We start from the raw sequence: 20,467 nt of genomic DNA, 5'->3' as shown, positions 1-20,467 counted from the left end.
AAAAAAAAAAAAAAAGACGGGGTGGGGAGCGAGGATGAGGAAAGGGCCCTGGAGGGTTTTGCTCAAGGTCATCTAGAAAGTCTCTGATGCAGTTAGATCAGTGCTTTCAGATTTCCTGTGGGTCTTCTTGCCTGAACCTCGTCTACTAAATGGATGAGACCCTGCTGGGGTGGGAGTGACCAGAAAATTGAAAAGTGGGGAGAATGAAAAACTCTTTCACTTAGCTCTACTCTGTGCTTGGTTCTCAATAATAGGAAGAGGTTCACCAGTATGGGGTACAAATGAGGTACAAAAATTATTGATGTTCCAGATTCCACCTGACATCACTGAGAGTTCTTCCCCCTACGTTTCCCACGCCATACCAAACTGGCCACAGACCTGGGGGGTTTACTCAGTTCCTATCAGCCAGCTGCAGCCATGTGGTGTCACTGTTGTAGTTCCAAGAATCCGTGTTTTTGCATGTTCAGACCTTGCATATGTATTGATTTCCCTATCTGGGCCTCACGGTTCCATTCTGATGTTTAGCATTCACGTTTATCAAACCTACTTCTGTTTTTATAAATAACATGTTATTTGAACATGGTCATACTCGTTTGTTTACAAACTATCTACAACAGCGTTCGTGCAACAGCCACAAAGTTGAGGAATTGGTTTGCAAAACCAAAAATATTTACTATCTGAATTTTTACAGACACTGTTTTCTGATTGTTGATTGAAAAGACTTTACTTCACCAGTCCCATACCATGTTTACATTACCCCGTACAGCTCCCATATCCATTGTACATGTTGGGTATCACTGGCTCAAATCATTAGATGAAGGAACTGCGGCTCAGAAATGTGAATGACTTATTCATGGGCGTGCAGTTAGTAGATGGGCTAGCCAGGTACAGACATGAGCTACCTTGCTCACGTGGGAAGCTAGAGTCTCCATATTTTTCCCTCCCCCCGCCCTCCATATATTTTTTTTAATTATGGAAAAATTTTAAACCTATGTAAAAGCTGAGTGTACTGAACTCTGTACCGGTTTCTCAGCTTTGACACTTGTTCACATTTTCTCAGTCTTCACCTTATGGATCATAACCCATCATAGGGGTGGCACAGGACCCTGCAGTGTCTCATTCTGTCTGAGTCCGGGAATAACTTAACAGCAGATGACAATGACAACAGCAGCTATACCCTTTCACCTTCTTTTTTATGGAGAACTCTAGCTAACAGATCATTTCAGCCATCAAGTTGAAGGCTCTTTAGTAGAAAAGAAGGCTCAAGGGCTTCCTCATGTGTGGGAAGAGACTCTGAAGAGATCACTCTGGGCTTCTGCTTTGGCCATTTTGCCCTTTGATCCCAGAGAAATAGGAGCTCCTCTTTCTTTCTATCCTCCCAATCAGGGAAGAAGCTGTTACCAGATGCCCAGCTCCTGGCCCATCGCTTCCTGCTGAGGAGGAAGTTCATTCCTGATCCTCAAGGCACCAACCTCATGTTTGCCTTTTTTGCACAACATTTTACCCACCAGTTCTTCAAAACTGCTGGCAAGATGGGTCCCGGCTTCACCAAGGCCTTGGGCCATGGGGTGAGTTCCTAGGAGGGGTTCAGGACCTACTGAAGCATGCTCAATGAGCTCATTGCAGGTGGAGGCTTGGGGAGATCTGAGTGGACCCTCTGTATCCTCAGGTAGACCTGGGCCACATTTATGGTGACAACCTGGAACGTCAGTATCAACTGCGGCTCTTTAAGGATGGGAAGCTCAAGTACCAGGTAGTGTTGGACCTTGGGCTGTGGTGATGGGAAGAGCCTTTGATGGTCTCTTCTGGAAAATGCTGTGTGCATGTGGGCTGAGTGGTATAGTGTTGGGGTCAGCTCCAGGAGATGGAGATGGTAGTGTGTGCTAGGAGGAGAGACAGTTTGAAGACAACAAAGAAGAAGTTTCCAGGCAAGAGGAGTGGATAATGAATAGGTACATGGCCCCATATGTCCTCCTGGGAGATAGATTTTGAGGTTCAACAGGAAGTGGACATTCCCTCCTAGGTGCCTGCATTTGTTTACTTATCTATCTTTCCCGCAATATTAACTGTGCATCCTGACGCACTTGGCACAGGTGATAGAGTGGCCAACATCATAGAAGTGCTGGCTTCTCAATGAACTGACAGCTCGTCAGGAACTACAGACATAAACTGTAAGGTACTGTCTCTAGAAGGGTTTTTGTCTAAACCGTCATTGTCCAACAGAAATGTCAGCAAGTAATTGAACATTTTCTAGTGCCTATATTAAAATAACCCTAGCTACCTTATTTGTAGAATACATTTTAAATATTATTAGTCTTGGCATCCACTTCCTAAATAACATGCCTCTGGAAACCCTATGAACTTCGATAAATGTTGATAGTTGCAGGGGGGCTTCAGGCCTTTTGTTCATGGGGTCGCTATGAGTCATGCTCGAGTCGAAGGCAACCAACAACAGTTTATTTTTTTAATCTATTATTTATTAATGTAATCAACATGAGAGTTATTAATAAAATATTTCACTTTTGCCCCTGATAAGTCTTTGAAATCTGGTATGTGTTTTGTACGTAGTTGTTGTTATGTACTGTCAAACTGAAACCCACACATAGCTGAACCTGCAGTGAGTTTTCAGAGGTTGTTAATTGCGCAGGAGGAGATGGCCTGTGTTTCTTCTGCAAAGCACCTGGCATATTCGAACTGTGTGCCTCTGGGTTGGCAGTGCAACCCCTTACCACTCAGTCCCAGAGCTCCCTTTTTATATAGAGCACCCCTCAAATTAGACACTGACTCCTCTCTGGAAATACTTGTTCTGTATTTAGATTTCATAAAATTTACAGTTGAAAAATAGACTCACATACTTAAGTTGTTACATGCACACTTGAGGATTTTCCAATAATTGAAGTATGAGTTTTACAGAGAAATGAAATTAATAATTTCATTTATTTGTACTAACTGCATTTTGAATGTTCTACTGTACTGGACAGTGCAATCTAAACACAAACATGTACTGAAGAATCCATAGGGTGAAGAACAGTACTTGCCCTGTAGTAAACTCTCAATGGATATTTTAAAGAATGAAGAAACTGCCAAATAAGCATACTTGTGACAGGCCCCCAAGGAGAAGGTTTAGGTGTCTTCAGAGTGTCAAAGGATTAGAAAATCTTCACTAGAAAGTTATTAATAAAGAAAAAGACTTGTATGAAGGACAAGCAGGAGTTAAGAAGGCAAAGAGGAGTAAAGGTTTGACATGTGCAAAGACTTAGAGTTGGGAAGCAGCTTAGAGTGAAAGGGGACAGTGTTGCTGAACCTAGGCGATTGGGGATAAGAATGAGTGTAGGTGAAGGCGGAGATGTTAAGTGTTTCAGAGTTTCTGCCAGGAGCAGAGAGGGAACCTCCAACAGTTTTAAGTGAGGGAATACTATTAGATTAAAAATACACATACATCAGAGATAGGACAAAATTCAGACCTGTTGTTACTAAGGGCACTATGAGTGATTCTTGACTCAGTGGCACTTATCAACACAAGGCTTTTCAAAAGACTTTTATTGACTGCATTGTAAGGAATGGACAACTGTGGGGATGGGAATGAATGGTAATCAGAGTAGAAGATGAGGGATGATGATGATTGCAGTGGGATGGAGAGAACTGGACTGATTTTAAAAGAGGTTTGTTTAGAAGGTAGAGTCAACAGATTGAAGAGGATGGGGTTCTGCTCTGGCATGTGGGCAGATGGAGGACTGTCAGTAGGCGTGGCAAAGTGTCAGCTGTGGGCAGGGGTGGGTGCCTCACTGCCCCAGGTTGCTAAGTGATCTATCTGCAGGTGCTGGACGGAGAGGTATACCCCCCTTCAGTGGAAGAGGCACGTGTGTTGATGCACTACCCGCGGAATGTTTTGCCCCGGAACCAGATGGCTGTGGGCCAGGAGATGTTTGGTTTGCTTCCGGGGCTTATGCTCTATGCCACCATCTGGCTCAGAGAACACAATCGTGTCTGTGACTTGCTGAAGGCTGAGCACCCCACCTGGGATGATGAGCAGCTCTTCCAGACAACCCGCCTAATTCTCATTGGTGAGGACCCTTTTCCAGCCCTGCCCTGGAAAGGCTCTATCTTGAGAAGTGGGTGCTGGGGGGTAATGAGTTGTTGACAGACAGGATTGCATGCCAACTATGAGAGTAGGCCCCTTTCCTTTTGGGAGCCTCAGTTTCCAAATCTGTTCATTGGGAATAATAATGGTGGTAAGAATTTGTTGATATAATAAGCAAGAGGGGACCTGGCAAGAAGTAGGGTTTTAGAAAATGAATGGCCATGATGATTGCTAACTGGGTGACTCATGACAAATCTGATTAATCAACTCAAATCCTAGTTTCCCTCTTGTACTATACCCTGGTTCACACAGTGATACCCCCAGAACAGGCAGGGTCAAATCCCGGCTTGCCCAGACTTCAAGAGCCCTGTTTTCCTGCCTTGTGTGTGTCTGCTTGTTTGGAGTTTGAAGGCTCCTAGGTGACTCAGGGACAGGATATTTTTGTGTCTCCTACGGGGGTGAGTCTGTAGCCTAAAATGTCAGATGGTTTCCTGCCTGGAACTTGGTCCTTGACATCCTTGTTCAAGCCTTGTTCTTCCTGAGTCACCACTAACCCCCTTTCTCTACCTTCCCCCATCATTGGGCATAGCTGGTCTTAATTATAGTGCCTGATTTTGTGGAGCATGGAAAAGGCTAGCATTATGAATAAGAATGGTCTGGAGAGGGAGCGAGGCTGATCCTGACGTACTAGTATTGGGAGAACTTGACCAGAGAGGTCAGATTTGTGGCTGACAGCTGCCCAGCATGTTGAAAAGTGATCAAGCTGTATCAAATGCAGGACTCCTAGGGCACTGTAGATCCAGCGTATTACCTAACATCTTCCCAACAAATTATGAACGACATCTTTTCCTTTATGGGAAAGTTAAAATTCAAAGAGGTTGAATGAATTCTCCAAGACTGCTCAGCAGAACAGGACTCGAACCCAGGTCTGGCCACTAAGCTCATGCTACCTACTCCTGCTATTTCTGAATGGAGAGAAGTTGAAGACATCAGTCTGATCTTTTGTGATATGTGAACATAAGGGAATTCTCTCCGTGTGCCCTGTATTTAGTACTCCTGCTTTTAGCCGACATGTTCACTTGTCGACATTCCCTGCATGCCAGGCCCTGTACCAAGAAGTTTAGATACACTTTTGTGAATTCCTCATAATGACTCTATGGTCTAGGTGCTACTGTATGCATATTACAGTCATGGAAAGTGAGATTCAGAGAGCTTAAATAACATGGCTTGTACTTTATTGGCTAGACACAGTGGGGCCAACATTTGGGCATGGGTTTAATGATTCTAAATTCTGTAGCTCAAGGTCTGACTAAGCACCAATTTGTATAATGCCAATGGTTTGAAATTTAGTTGACTAGTCTTCATTTTGCTATGGATCTTCAACTTGGATCTTTTACCCCTGAATCTTTGCTTTGTATAAGTAGAAAAAAACTGTTTTAAAAAATTCTTATTTTTTTTTTTTAAAAACAGGAAATAGTGTTTTAAAATATACCTTTTGAGTCCCTGGGTGCAAATGGGTAATGGGTTTTGCTGCTAAATGAAAAGCTGATAGTGCAAGTCCACCTGAGGTACCTTAGAAGAAAGACCTGGCAGTCTGCATCTGAAAAACAAGCCACTGCCCACTCTGTGAGCAGGTCTGTCCTCTGACACCCTGGGATCACCATGAGTCTAAGCTGAACTGATGACATTGTGTTTTTGTTTTCTTGGGGAGGTGGGTTCCATGCTCCCAGTGTCTTCTCCTGGCTGTTGTAGTTGTTCTCAGAGTGACCTCTTTGAAGTTCTCTGACTCCCACACTGATGATGTCAGCGTGCCGAGAGCATGCACTGTGCAGATCCTCCACTGATCTCTCAACAATTAAGTGAATTTTATGAACTCTAGCTCTCTGTTACCTTCTTTGTATGTCCTGCTTAGCTGAGTCCCCCCACCCCCCCTTGGAATGCAAGAGTAGCTGGCGCCTCTTACCTTGGACCTCAGTCAAAGGTGTTTGCAAAAGGCAAAATGAAAAATGGTCAACTAGAATGAGTTAACTGTTGATAACAATAGCAAATCATGCAAGACTTTTCGTGCATTGACCTGATTCCCAAGTTGGGTGTCGAAGCTGATGTACTCTACTGACCCTCTTCCCAATCTTCCCCTGCCTAGGGGAGACCATCAAGATTGTAATTGAAGAGTATGTGCAGCAGCTGAGTGGCTACTTCCTGCAGCTGAAGTTTGACCCAGAGCTGCTGTTCGGGGTCCAGTTCCAGTATAGCAACCGCATCGCCCTGGAGTTCAACCACCTCTACCACTGGCACCCGCTCATGCCTGACTCCTTCAAAGTGGGCTCCCAAGAGTACAGCTACGAGCAGTTCTTGTTCAACACCTCACTGCTGGTGGACTACGGGGTGGAAGCCCTGGTGGATGCCTTCTCTCGTCAGGTGGCTGGCCGGGTAAGCCCCAGATGCAGCCTTGGGCAGGGCTATGGGCACTGGAAGCAATAGATGTGGGTCCAAATCCCAGTTCCTCCTCTGCAAAGTTGGGGTAGAGTCACTGTGAACACACCTTCATTAATTTTCTTGCTTATTTGTCCATTTTGCAACACCAGGCATCTTTCCAGGGACTGGGGAGACAGTGGTGAACAAAACACATGTGGTTCTTGGCCCCAGTTCTCTTGGTGTTTCCACCCTAGACTGGGATTACTGTCATAAAATAGCTAACAGACTTTGAGCACTTGCTGTGTGTTAGACATTGTGCTAAGTACTTTTTAGATATTATTAGCTTTAAAAACACAAGATATAAATCGCAATAGAGAATGTTCATGGTGTTCTGGGAGATCAGACAAGGCCTTCTGACCCTGTTTTGGATCAAAGAGTGATGAATGGTTAAGAAATAGAGCAAAGGTCTTAAGGAAGGTTAGGATTTTTCCAAGATGAGGGTAGATACCCCGGTTCCAGCATGAGCAAAGGCCAGAAAGTAGAAGGCATGGTGATTTGAGGAATAGAAAGACATTCAGGATGTGGTCATACATATGAAAGTGCCTGTATGTCATAGGTCTTTATGAAATCATATGCCCTTTTATCCTGGAATTCTGAACCAACCTCTTCTCCTGACTTGGAAGTGCCTAGTTCCTTCATGCTACCTCTTTTACTCCTTCATTTTCAGCCTCAAGCCCTTGCTTCTCTCTAGTCCTTGTTTCTGAGCCCTATCAGGAAACTGCAGCACCATATGGGTTCTGTTTCTTCCTGGTTATTTAACTGAAATTAGAATATGTTGCCACCAGTGGGCAGCTGCTGGCTAATTTCTGTGAGGACATGGATGCAGAGATAATGGCTTTTGTGTAATGAGGTGTGGTTTCCAGTGCATTTTTGAGGCATGGCCACCATGATCTGTGGAAATGATGATGTGGCACAAAGGAGACAGGAGTGAGCTGACTCAGGATGTTAGAAAGAGTGTAAGAAATGATAAGACAGTGTTTCCTCTGATAGCCATCACACATGGCTGACAGCGTGCAGGAGACCAGGGGGACCATGTGGTTAGCACCATGATAACCGCTTTGCATATTTTATCTCATCCATTTTGCCACAACCCTATGTGGGAGATGCTCTCGCCTTCTCCATTTTTACATATGAGGAAATGGAAACTCAGCTGGAGTTATTTGCCTCGATTCCACAGCTTGCCAGTGATCTGGCCAGGATGGGAACAGCATCTCTTTATTTTGTTCCAAAGTGCATGCTTTCATCCATTTTTATCCTCCCCACCCTATTTTGTTTCTAAGCAGAATTATTCCTTATTAACTATGTGTTCATTCTGAGCAACAGAGCCTTTGTTAGACCAATGGTCCTTAACCCTGATGAACCAGAATCCTCTGGAACCTCCTTTATCTCACTAGGTTACCTGGGTTTTGAACTCTATTTTAACTCCTGCTTTTGTGATTGAACTCAAAGTTTAGCTTAACGGAATTTATTTAGACACTGCCATTTTCCTAGGAAGATTTTGAACTCTCTCCCTACCTACTGCTTTTCTTCTTCAGACAGCTTGGCAGGAGGAAAGAGAGAGAATTTAGTCATCTGTGTTTCTGTGGCTACTTTCCTGCTCCTAGTCTTTCTTCCTAGTGGTGACCAGGGATGCTCTGGTGGCCTAGTGGTAAGAAACTGTGTTGCAATCCCAAAAGAGACATGCAGTTCAGGCCTACCAGCTGCTCCGCAGAAGAATGATGCATAATCTTCTCCTGGGTGATCTACTGCCTCTGAAAATCCACTGGAAGAGCAACTGTAGGTCAGTTCTGACTCAGTGGCACAAAAGAACAACGACAGTGGTGAACAGATACTAGGATTTTGCTTCTTAGTATTAGATGCTCAGTACGTTTTGATACTGAGCAATGGAAAGAAATAAGAAATGATTTCTTAGCAGGATCCCTTAAAAGATTGTCTCCCACAAGAAAACTTCTAAAACTAATGGCAAAATCCAAGGTCCAATAGCAAAATAGCAAGGTCCAAGGTAACTCACCAAAAGGTAATTGTGTTTCTACACACCAGCAATAAGAAATCGGAAAAGGAAATCAGGGGGGAAAATTCCTTTTATAATAGCACCTTAGAGAATAAGATACCTATGAATAAATCTATCCAGAAATGCAAAGGGCTCAGGCAATGAGAACTATAAAACATAGCTAAAACATTTAAAGAAGACTTAACTCGGTTGAAAGATACTCTATGTGCACGGATCAGAAGAGTCGATATTGTTAAGATGTCAATATTACCCCAGTTTATAGGTTCAACACACTCCTGGTCAAAATTCTCACAGCCTTCGTAACATAAATGGGAAAAAAACCCCAGTCCTCAACTGTATATAGACTGGTTGTAGGTTGTTGTTGTTTACAGTCGAACTGGAACCAGCTCCTAGCTGACTCTCTGGTGAGTTTTCAGAGACAGTTGTGCAGCGGGAGGTTTCCTTCCTTCTCCTGCAGAGCAGCTAGTGGACAGCTTCTTGCCACTAGGTCACTAGAGAAACCCCAAAAAACCGACAAAAACCCTCCTTAAGTTATTGCCTTTAGTCAGAAAAACTCATAACTGACCTTTTAAGGGGTTTTCAGAGGCTGTAAATGGTATGGGAGGAGATTGCCTGTCTTTTGCCCACAGAGAAGCTGGTGGATTCATGACAGTGTAACTCCTTCCTCACTACATCACCAGAGATCCCTCTGAATCACTGAAGCAATGTTTAAAGAGAAAGTTCAAGCACTTATACCTCCTGATAGGCATACAGAATACACAACTGTCAAGGGATATTAAAGATGCCATGAACTGCCAGAAGATCAACAAATCTATCTTGGAAAAGGACAGCTGGAATGCTCCTTAGAAATAAGCATAGTGAGATTCTTTTCATATTTTTGGGGCATGTTGTCAGGAGAGCCGAGTCTCTGGAGGAGGACATCATGATTGGTAAAGTAAAGGTCAGCAAAAAAGTACCTTACCTAGTGGCCGCAGCAATGTGCTTAAACATGGCAATGGTTATGAGGATGGTGCAGGACTAGACAGTGTTAGGTGCTGTTGTACACAGGGCTACGATGAGTTGGAACTGACTCTATGGCACGTAACAACAACAACAACAACAACAATAACATAACTACAGGAATAAAAATAACCTTATACTTGTAGAACAATAGCCACATAGGCCAATGGAATAGAATTGAGAGTCTAGAAAGAAACTCACACATTTATAGTCAAATGACTTTTTTTACAATAGAAAAGAAGTGCCTCTTCAATAAATGATTCTGGGAAAACTGGATTTCCACATGTAAGAAAATTAAGCAGGATCCATGCTTCACACCATATACACAAAGCAAATGTAAAAGAAATCAAGTGCCTCAATATACAGACTGAAACCAAAAGCTTCTTAGAAGAAAAAGCATGGGCAGTGCTGTCAGGCCTGTTTCCAAAAGTGGATTATCTATTACAAAAACAAAAGCACAAATAGCAAAAGACAAAATTAATAAATGGGACCTCATAAAAATGAAAAAGTTTTGTTCATCAAAAGACTTTACAAAAAAATGGAAAAGACAAGTTACTTACTAGGAGAATATCTTTGGAAACTGTTTATCCATCAAGAGTTTAATAACATATATAAATAAAGGAGCACTGGTGACTGAGGGTTAAGGAATTGCGGCGCTGCTACTCCAAAGCCATGTAGCCACCAGTTGTTCTATATGAAAAGATGGACAACTTCTTCCTGTGAAACCTATTGTCCCTGAAAACCTGCTGGAGGGTCAGTTATGGGTCGGTTTCACCTGACAATACTTAATACAGCAACATATATAGCTAGGCTGTTATTATGTGCTGTCCAGTTGGAACTGGCTCATTGCTCACCCCTAGAAGGTTTTTAGAGGTAGTAGATTGCAGAGGAGGAGGTGGCCCATCTTTCCATACAGAGTAACTGGTGGATTTAAACCATGTGTCTTTTGTATTGTAGTACAACTTGTACCTCCTCGGCCACCACAACAGCTTCCTGGCGACACAGACATAAACAGACACACACACACACACACACACACACACACACACACACACACACACTTTAACAACTTAGCACACACACACACACACACACACACTTTAACAACTTAACAAAAAGACAAATAATCTATCATAGAATGGGCAAAGGACTTCATCAAAAAGTTCACTCAGCACATGAAAAGATGTCTAGTGTCATTGTCGTTAAGTGCTGTTGAGTTGAGCACAACTCATAGTGACCCTATGAACAAAAGGTCTGAACCTTGTTCTATGACTGTCATCGTTTCTCTAATGTTCATAGGGTTTCCAAAGGCATGTTGTTTAGGAAGTGGATGCCAATCTCGCATGCAGTTTGAATCCACCAGTTGCTCCATTGGAGAAGGATGGACAGTCTCCTCCCCTATGATTTACTGTCTCTGAAAACTCACTGGAGGGTCAGCTACAAGTCAGTTCCAACTTAACAGCACACAACAACTTCAGTCTTGATATAAACTTCAGTCCCGACTTGAACACACAACTTCAGGATGACATGAACTTCAGTCTCCATAGTTCTAAGAGCAGGATAACTAGATGATATCACTAACATGGTTGACCATACAGAAAGAGATCATAGTAGGCAGTGCCTGATAGAGTTTGAAGTCGTAACAATAGCAAAAATAATAAAAAAAGATTAGGTTTACTGATCTGATAGAGACTGATAAAACTGGAACCGTTGAAAATATGATTCTTAGTAATTTTTCAAGCCTGGAGTAGGAATCATCTTCATGGCTCAATTTCTAGGCAAATGAGGCAGATGTATATATACTGATCAATAACATTAGAAAGGAATACATTCTTAGAACAATTAATTATACAAGATCAAAAAGACAATATTTTCCCAGTGAAAAAGCTCAGAAGACAGGAAGGGATAGGAAAGAAAGATGAATGGAAATGGTAAATATAGAGAGGAACTGGGAAGATTAGTGTACAATGTGACGATTGAAATAATTGTCATGAGCATGAATTGTTGGGTAGAAAACTGTTTTCTGTGCATACTTTCCCTCACGTCACAGGATCAGGTTTTGTTTTTTTAAATTTTTTGTGTATGTACTGTCAGATTGGATCTGACTGGTACAGAAGGTATTGCCCCTCCATCTCCAGCAGAGCACCTGGTGGATTCGAACCACATACTTCTGGGATTGCAGCGCAGCTTCTTGCCAGAACTCCCTAGTATTAAGTTTTAAAAAGTTGTAATAAGATATGTCGTTTATAAGGTGGATTATTTTAATCTGTGGCCCTCAGGCCTGGTTTTAATTGTTTTTGGTCAAACATTCTTCTAAGTGGTATGTATAGCACTGGTCTGTCCATTTGCTGTACAGAGGTACCTCATGGTTGCTGTGATGCTAAACACTGTGACACTGATGTGTCAAATGTGATACTATTACCCATAGTGGACAGTGTTTGGTGGAGGTTCCCAATTAATACAAACTTGGAAGCAGGAGTGGCACCCACTTCTGAAATAGTTTGCCTCTGGAAACTCTATGAACATGGAGAAATGATGGAAATTATACAAGTGTTCAGGTCTTTGGTTCATAGGGTTGCTATGAATCTTCTATGACTCAACGGCACTTAACAACAATTCATATATATATTTACAACAGTGATATAAAAAGAGCAGCTGCTGAGGCTGCAAATACTTCATGGAATTTCGTTTCTTACTGTGGTGGCTTAGAGTCATGGTTTCAAGCAATATGCTGCTTAATGGACCTAATAATATAATTTAGTGCTTCTGCCCCACCTCCAATTTGATAAGTAGTGCTTAGAATCTTGAAAACTTGCGAACAGCTATCCAAGACACAATTAGTCTTTATTCACCTGGGATAACAGAGGAAAAGGCACAGGAGGATATGTAATATGTAATCAGCTGATTGCTTCTATGAACAACTGCCTCCTTTGCCATGAGACCAGAAGAACTACATAGTGCTTGGCTACCATTATTGAATATTTTGATAAAGGATTCCAGAGAAGAGTTCTGATTAAAGGGTAGATGGTGGTGGAAAATATAGAATAGAATAGAATAGAATAGAATAGAATAGAATAGAATAGAATAGAATAGAATAGAATAGAATCTCAAAGTCTCATAGATTTCAGACCTTCTGGTGCCAGTAAGGGTTGGATGATCCCTTACATTATTGTCCTGAGATAACTTGTAAACTAAAGATGTCTTTTAAAGTCTTCTTAAAACCAAACAATAAACCAAAATCCTACTGTTAAGTTTCCAACTCATAGAAACCCTGTAAACAGAGTAGTACTGCTTTGTAGAGTTTCCAAAACTTTAGACCTTTAGGGAAGCAGATAGCCTCATCGTACTTTCTTGGAACAATTGAACAATTAATTTTTTGTTTAGTAGCTGAATCCTTCAACCATAGCACACAAGGTGCCTTGAAAGAAATCAATAGTTTAGCTTAACTATAAAAACATTTACTGGAAGATGGGGCCATAAAGCAAAGAAGGAATTCCCTGCCCCTCCCAAAACTGAAGCCAAAGCAAAAAGCCTTAAAGGCCAAGAAAGCAGTCCTGAAGGGCATCCACAACCACAAAAAAAAAAAAAAGATCCACACGTTACCCACCTTCCTGCATCCTAAGACACTGAGATTCTGAAGGCAGCCCAAATACCCTTGGAAGAGCACTCCCAGGAGAAACAAGCTTGACCACTATGCCATCATCAAGTTCCCCTGACCACTGAGTCAGCCATGAGGAAGAAAGAAGATAACAACACACTTATGTTCATTGTAGATGTTAAGGCCAACAAGCACCAAATCAAACAAGCTGTAAAGAAGCTCTATGATATATATGTGGCCAAGGTCAACACCTTGATTAGGCTTCATGGAGAGAAGAAGGCCTATGTTCAACTGGCTCCTGACTATGATGCTTTGGATGTTGAAAAAAAAAATTGGATGATCAGGGCAGAGGCAGATCATCCAATTTTTTTTTTTCAACATCCAAAGCATCATAGTCAGGACACCGGTCTTTAGCCAGAGAACTCTCTGGAACTATTAAAGAGATCCTGGGAACTGCCCAATCTGTGGGCTGTGGGCTGCAATGTTGATGGCCGTCACCCTCATGACATCATAGAAGACATCAACAGTGGTGCTGTGGAATGCCCAGCTAGCTAAGGAACTACAGATGAAAATATTTCAATAAAGGATTATTTGTTAACCAAAAAAAAATTGGAATAATCTAAACGAAGTCCAGTTTGCTAATTCTAAATTTTTCTCACAAAAAAAATTGCCATGCAAATAGCAACTAAAGATTAGGTGGTAAGCTTGGGGTGTCGTGTGGTAGTCAGTGACTTTAAGTTAGCAGTGGAGGAACGATTCAGAAGAGGAGAGAGAATAGTTATGATCAATTTCGTTACTGAATGTAGAAACTGATGAATTGGTTTATGTTTTGCTGCGTATATTCTCAACAAAACAAAAAAAGAAAATTATGTATGTTTTAAAAAGCCACATAGACACAAAACATTATCCCATGATGGAAAAGTATTCAGGAGTGACAAGCACATGTTAGCTCTGCCTGAACATAATGTAAAAAGATCATTGCTAAAAAGATCATAGCTAACCTTCCAGTGAGTTTTCAGAGGAGGCTTTATATCTTGTAGAAGGAGAGTGCCCATCATCTTCCTCCCATGGTGAGCTGGAGGATTTGAACTGCCTGCCTGGCAGTGCAGCCTCTCATCACTAAGCCAGACTTACAAAAGAGATTTCTTATTTGATTCTCTCAACCCCTGGCACTCAAAATAAGTAATACTGGTAGTCTTTATTTCATGCAGTTTATTGGCTCAGAAACCCTTTTTTGCCTCTGACTTCATCTTCAGAGCTGGAGTGCCCTCCTCTTCTGCTTTAGTTCTTAGCTGTGGCTAAGAACTTCTCCACAGAGTCCTTGTTGCTAAGCCAAATAGATCCAGAGCCTTCCTCAAATAGCCTCAGTGGTTCTCATCCAGATTTAAATGATTCAGCCACAGTCCAAGTTGGTGAGCAGAGAGGTCCTTCTGGCCTTTTGAACACTATAAAGTTAAGGAAATTTAGACTCGGAGGGAGGAGGAAGTCCCTGAGATACCATGACAGTGGCACGCCTGGGGTTACATGTTTCAGTCTTGCTGTCTTTAAGAGAGCTTAAAAAGAACTTCTGCCCTGAAGTTCTTTTCTTAGGGACTTACATCAGGCTGCAGGGCAGCCTAGCCTGGTCCTCAGACCACAGCTGTGCTCATCTCTTGGCAGATCGGTGGGGGCAGGAACATGGACCAGCACGTCCTGCACGTGGCCGTGGAGGTCATCAAGGAGTCTCGCGAGCTGAATCTGCAGCCCTTCAATGAATACCGCAAGAGGTTTGGCATGAGGCCCTACACATCCTTCGAGGAACTCACAGGTAAGCAGCTGTTTCCTGGACACGGCCCCTTTCCTCGAGGTGCTCACAGCGTAGTAAAGGACAGTTTAGGAAACAAAACCAGACAGTAGATTGTGGCAGCACCACAACCCACCATGGGAGTAATAAGTAGCACAGTGGCTGGGATGGAAAGGAATGATGAGTATGTAAATAAGCCTGCCTGGGGACAAGAGGTGGCTTTCCAACTGGATTTGAAAGATAGGAACTTTCCTGATGGAGAATAGAGGAAAAGCAATTTAGGTAGAGAAACACAAAATACAAAGCCCCAGAGATCAGAGAAGTCACTTATTTAGGAGCATGGTGAGTAGTAGGTGTGGCTGGAATTAGAGGCTCAGATAGAAGGTTAGTGATGAGAGGCTGAGGCCATATTGTATAGTTTTGGATATTGTGCTAAGCATACTCGGTTTTGTTCTGTCTAAAACAAACAAAAACCCAAACCAATTTCCATTGCATCACCCCTGTGATTCATAGTGTTTTCAGTGGCCTATTTAAAAAGTAGATTACCAGTCCTTTCTTCCAAGTACCTTTGGATTAACTAAAACCACTAACCTTTTTGTTAGCATGTTAGTTATTTGCACCACCCAGGGACTGTTGAGAGCTCTGGTGGCCTAGTGGCAAGTTGTGCTGCAATCCCAAAGTTCGGGGCCACCAGCTGCTCCGCGGGAGAAGGATGAGCAACCTCTTTCCATGCAATTATTGCCTCTGAGGTTAGCTATGGGTCGGTTCTGACTCTATGATGCACAACAAGAGGGACTGTTTATTCTGTCTGGTGATTCCTGATTTTCCATTTCTGTGCCAACTGCATAAAAATAACTATAAAACTGACTGAAAACACCCAATCCTAAATGCCACTCCCAAAGATTCTGATTTAGGAAGCCTGAGCCGTACATAAGAATCTGTGCACTTATGTGTTTGCAATCTCCAGCTGTTGGGCAGCTAACGCTCGGGACCCTTGTCACAGATTACATAGAGCCATTCAAGGATTTTGGGCAGGGTGTGACATGATGTCCAATAAGTCACCCATGATTCTGCACTAGTGCCTCATGGAGGTTGGATTTGAGGAAAAAAGAAATAGTGATACTCAATGCTTGTATTTCTTTGGTCCCTGTCTGTGTACACGAATGGCTCACAGATCCTGGGGCCAGTGGAAGAGTTCCTCCTTAATTCCTGGAATAGCAATCTTTCTCCTTTTCAGAGGACATCCATTTTTTAATCTGTAACAAACAGTCCAGAGTGGCAAAAGAGTACTGTCACTCCATCTCTCTGTGAATTTGGGCCGGTTTATTAGGCTGCACTAGAATAAAAGGGCTTAGACGAGGATAAGAAGAAAGCAGGAGCCCCTGTTGTGATAATCAGGTAATGAAGGATGAGAGAAGTGGATGGCTCAGTGTCCCACAGGTTGAGACCATGCCTCTTGACTTTTTCTCCAATAGCACACTCCCTCCCTAGTCAGTTTGTGCTTTCCCCAACATCAGTCAGGCCAGATTTTAGGCCGTGTGCCCCACTGCTCAAACTGCTACTCTGGATCTCCCTATCATCCCACTAAAAGACCTAGAAGGTTCTCTCTCCCAATTGACTTTATATTGAGAGCATGGCTCTGACATTAGCTTCTGTTCTTTATAGGAGACAAGGAGATGGCGGCTGAATTGGAAGAGCTATATGGTGATATTGATGCTATGGAGTTCTACCCGGGGCTGCTTCTTGAGAAATGCCTTCCAAACTCCATCTTTGGGGAAAGTATGATTGAATTTGGGGCTCCCTTTTCCCTCAAGGGCCTCCTAGGGAATCCCATCTGTTCTCCGGAGTACTGGAAACCTAGTACATTTGGTGGTGAGATAGGTTTCAACATTGTCAAGACTGCCACCCTGAAGAAGCTCGTCTGCCTCAACACCAAAACCTGTCCCTATGTTTCTTTCCAAGCGCCTGACCTCATCCAGGATGACCAGTCTAGTGCAAAGCGGCCATCCACAGAACTCTAAGGGGACAACAAAGCAGTGTTCTGGAGGATGGAGCTTTGGGCTTGACATTCCAGAAAGTTGAGACCAGGGCTGGTTGTCTTAAGTGTTGAGTTTCTAATTTGGCATTGAGATGGATGGCCTTGACATTTAGAACTTTGCATCCATCACCGATTATCAGGAATGTTGTGGTTTTGTTTGTGCTCAAATGCTGAATTCCTGATGAATCATTCCTGGTTAATGAGTGGTTCTCATTTGGCATGTCAGAACACTGGGTTCCTGGCTGACAACCTAGACTGTGTGTATCTAGAATGTTAGGGGACTCTTGTTTTGCATTCTAGAATTGAATGGGTTGATGTTGGCTTTATGATTGGTGATGTGGAGAGATGTTTTTGCGTGACAGTTAAGAACAATGGTTAGTAAGCCAGAATAGTCTTAGAAGGTCTAGAATTGTTATTTGGACTCATTTTCCTGTTCAGTAAGATAGCCATTGAGCAAGATAATCTAACAGGAATATTAAGTCCAACAGGAATGCATTGCTTGAAGTGGTGCCTGCAGTGAAGAGGCAAGAAGATGCGGCATTTTTCTTGGGATCCTTCTTAAGACACTGAGTGCCCAAGGATGTAAGAAGAAATGGTTGAGTACTATTATGCCTTTGGTTGGAAACCACCAGGGCCTACACCTCATCCAGGTCTTGAACTATGGCAGCTGTTTCTTACGAGGCTAATAAAGTTCTATGTCCAAAGCTGTATGCTATCTATTATTTCTTTTGGTTCCTTCTTTGGAGGTAGGGGCAACACCAAAGTGGCCTTTATCCTAGTCACAAGCTACATGTAATGGAAATCACAGAATGAGGCTTTCTATTGGGATTCCTGGGGGTCTGTCACTATATATATGTTCCATAATTTCAGCTCTTATTTTCTTCCTCCTATACTTTAAGCAATAAATTTTCCATTCTGCTCTTCTATAACATACAGGGTCTTAGGCCCAGCAAATATAGCATCCAGTTCCCACCATCCTTCTTTACAGAGAATATAATAGAGATGACAGACACCTGGTGAGTAAAACACTTACTCTGTGCCAACTTCACTCTTTAGTTTTTGTTTATTGTTGCATTACAACTTGAAGTGGTATTGTTAAGTAACATTGAGTAGGAATGGACTCAAAGCTGCCTCTTCAGCAGGTTTTCAGAGGCAGTAAATTGCACAGGAGGAGACGGCCCATCTTCCTGCCATTGAGCACCAGGTGGATTTGAACCGTGTGCCTTTGGGTTGACAGCACAATTCCTTACCACTAAGTCACCAGAGCTCCTTGTTTGAGTTTAGGTAGTATGAAATTGTTGTTATGTGCCATTGAGTCTACTATGACTCATAGCAATCCTATGCACAAGAGCTCTGAACCCTTCTCTGAGCCAATCTCACCTATTCTGACATACCTACCCTCAATACCCCAGTTATTGTCTCAATCTGTCTCATCCAAGATCTTCCTCTCCTGCTCTGTCCCTCAACCTTTGCAAGCATGATGTCCTCCAAAGATTGGTCCCAACTGGCTTCATGCCCAAAGTATGTGAGACAGAGTCTCAAAAGTCCTTACATCCAAGGAGCACTGTGGTTTCACACTCTTTTGGACAGATCTGTTAGTTCTCTTGTCTTCGCCAACACCATAACTCAAAGGCATAAATTGTTCTTTTATCATCCTTGGTCATTGTTCAGCTCTCTGATGCATAGAAAGTAATTAGTATATTTAAAAAGGTTAAATTTTAAAAATAGTGGCAGCCAAAATACAAAGTGGTTATATAATTTGCCCACAGATATCACACCCAAGTTTGGAACCCAGGTCTGTTTGAGTCTACATGTATTATTTCATCCAGATAGCTTTACCTGGCTACCCTGATGTGTTTCAGTGTCAGGGTCATCTTGTCTAACTAGTCCAGGGTCAGAGACTGAGAATTACATATAATTGTGTAGCTACTGTTCACATGCATGCTATTAGGTCAGTCAATATTTATTTTCCTAAGTATTTACTATAAGCTAATATTACTATAGGGCACTCTTGTAGCCTAGTCATCAAGGAGTTGTGCTGCCAACCCAAAGGCAAGCCGTTCAAATCCACTAGGTACTCTGAGGGAGAAAGATGGACAATCTCCTTCTGTGTGATTTACAGCCTGTGAAAACCTACTGGAGGGTCAATTATGAGTTGATTTTGACATGATGGTAATGAGATTTAATTTTTTTAAAAATTTTATACTGGTTTACTTACAAAGTTTATGAAGTTCGTATACTTTTTTTTTTCTTCACACCGGATCTTTCCCCTTTCATTTACCCATCCCTCCCTCCAATCATCAAATTGTGCAATTCTGTGATTAAGCCCCCATCCCCACCCCTTGGATCCTTGCACTCATTCTACAATAATAGTCTTATACAATATTTATCCTCATGAGACTGAGTCAGTCCACTTAGCATAATGCTCTCCAGTCTCTCCCATGTTAGGTAGTAATTTACAAAAGCATCACTCCTATGTGCTGCATAGTATTCCATTGTGTGAATGTACTATAATTTCTCAATCCATTCCATTGTGTTTGGACACCTGGGCTGTTTCCATGTTCTTGTGATGGAGAATAATGCTGCTATGAAAACTGGTGTACAAGTCTTTGTTTGTGCCTCAGTTCATTTTCTCAGATATATACCAAGCAGAGGAATAGCTGGGTCATATGGAATTTCTATGTTCAGTTTTTTCAGGAAACGCCAAACTGCCTTCCAGAGTAGTTATACCATTTTACAATCCCACCAACAATGTATAAGTGTTCCTAACTCGCCACATCCTCTCCAACATTATTACTTGCTGCCCTGCTAAAATTTGCCACTTCTATGGGGTTAAGATGGTATCTCACTGTGGTTTTGATTTGCATCTCTCTTATTGATGGTGATTTTGAGCATTTCTTCATTTGTCTGTTGGCCATCCAAATGTCCTGCTCTGTGAAAAGTCTTTCCATGTTTTTTGCCCATTTTGTAATTGGATTATCAGTCTTTTCTTCTGAAGGCCCAGAAGTATTCAGTAAACTTTCGTTACGAGACTCTTGTCTGAGATGGTATGATGGCAATGAGGTTTGAGACCTTTTTTGAGATGTTATTATAGCTTTATAAGCAAAACATTGTTACAAAGACAGGTGAGAAAGAAAAGACTAGAATGGATGCCAGAAGAGACTTTGAAAATGACATTAGATTGCCAAAAAGACAAAACAAAAGGAAGAAATGAAGTTAAAGAGTTAAACAGAAGATTTTAAAGGGTGTGTTGAAAAGACCAAGTATTATAACCAAATATGCAGAGATCTAGAATTGGAGACTAAAAAGGGAAGTACCTGCTTGACATTTCTCAAGTTAAAAGAACTGAAAAACAAGTTCAAGCCTTAAATTGCAATACTTAGAGATACAATGGGTAAATCTTGAATGATCCAGGAAGCATCAAAAGAAGATGGAGGGAACACATATAATCACTGTACCAAACAGAATTGGCTGAAATATTT

General features: G+C 42.1%; 1 protein-coding gene across 3 annotated transcripts in view; it reads left to right on the top strand.

Annotated features, from left to right (window-relative positions):
* The window catches only part of PTGS1 (prostaglandin-endoperoxide synthase 1 (prostaglandin G/H synthase and cyclooxygenase)), an 18,652-nt gene extending 1,408 nt beyond the window's left edge, over positions 1-17,244 (top strand). The window contains exons 4-9 of one of the 3 annotated variants that reach the window (XM_006890675.1): positions 1,387-1,568; positions 1,670-1,753; positions 3,818-4,064; positions 6,225-6,511; positions 14,824-14,971; positions 16,613-17,244. In XM_006890675.1, coding sequence (XP_006890737.1) covers positions 1,387-1,568; positions 1,670-1,753; positions 3,818-4,064; positions 6,225-6,511; positions 14,824-14,971; positions 16,613-16,968 — 1,304 coding nt within the window. In that variant the 3' untranslated portion in view covers positions 16,969-17,244. The remainder of the gene's footprint in view (positions 1-1,386; positions 1,569-1,669; positions 1,754-3,817; positions 4,065-6,224; positions 6,512-14,823; positions 14,972-16,612) is intronic. The other 2 variants (XM_006890676.1, XM_006890677.1) reach the window with 2 other exon arrangements.
* Positions 17,245-20,467: the final 3,223 nt, after the last annotated feature.

The sequence above is a fragment of the Elephantulus edwardii genome, unplaced genomic scaffold, assembly GCF_000299155.1.
Source record: "Elephantulus edwardii isolate Elephantulus edwardi_28Jun2011 unplaced genomic scaffold, EleEdw1.0 scaffold00092, whole genome shotgun sequence".
In the NCBI taxonomy this organism is placed as follows: Eukaryota; Metazoa; Chordata; class Mammalia; order Macroscelidea; family Macroscelididae; genus Elephantulus; species Elephantulus edwardii.
Note: the sequence above shows the minus strand (reverse complement) of the source record. Positions and strands in the feature narration are given on the sequence as shown.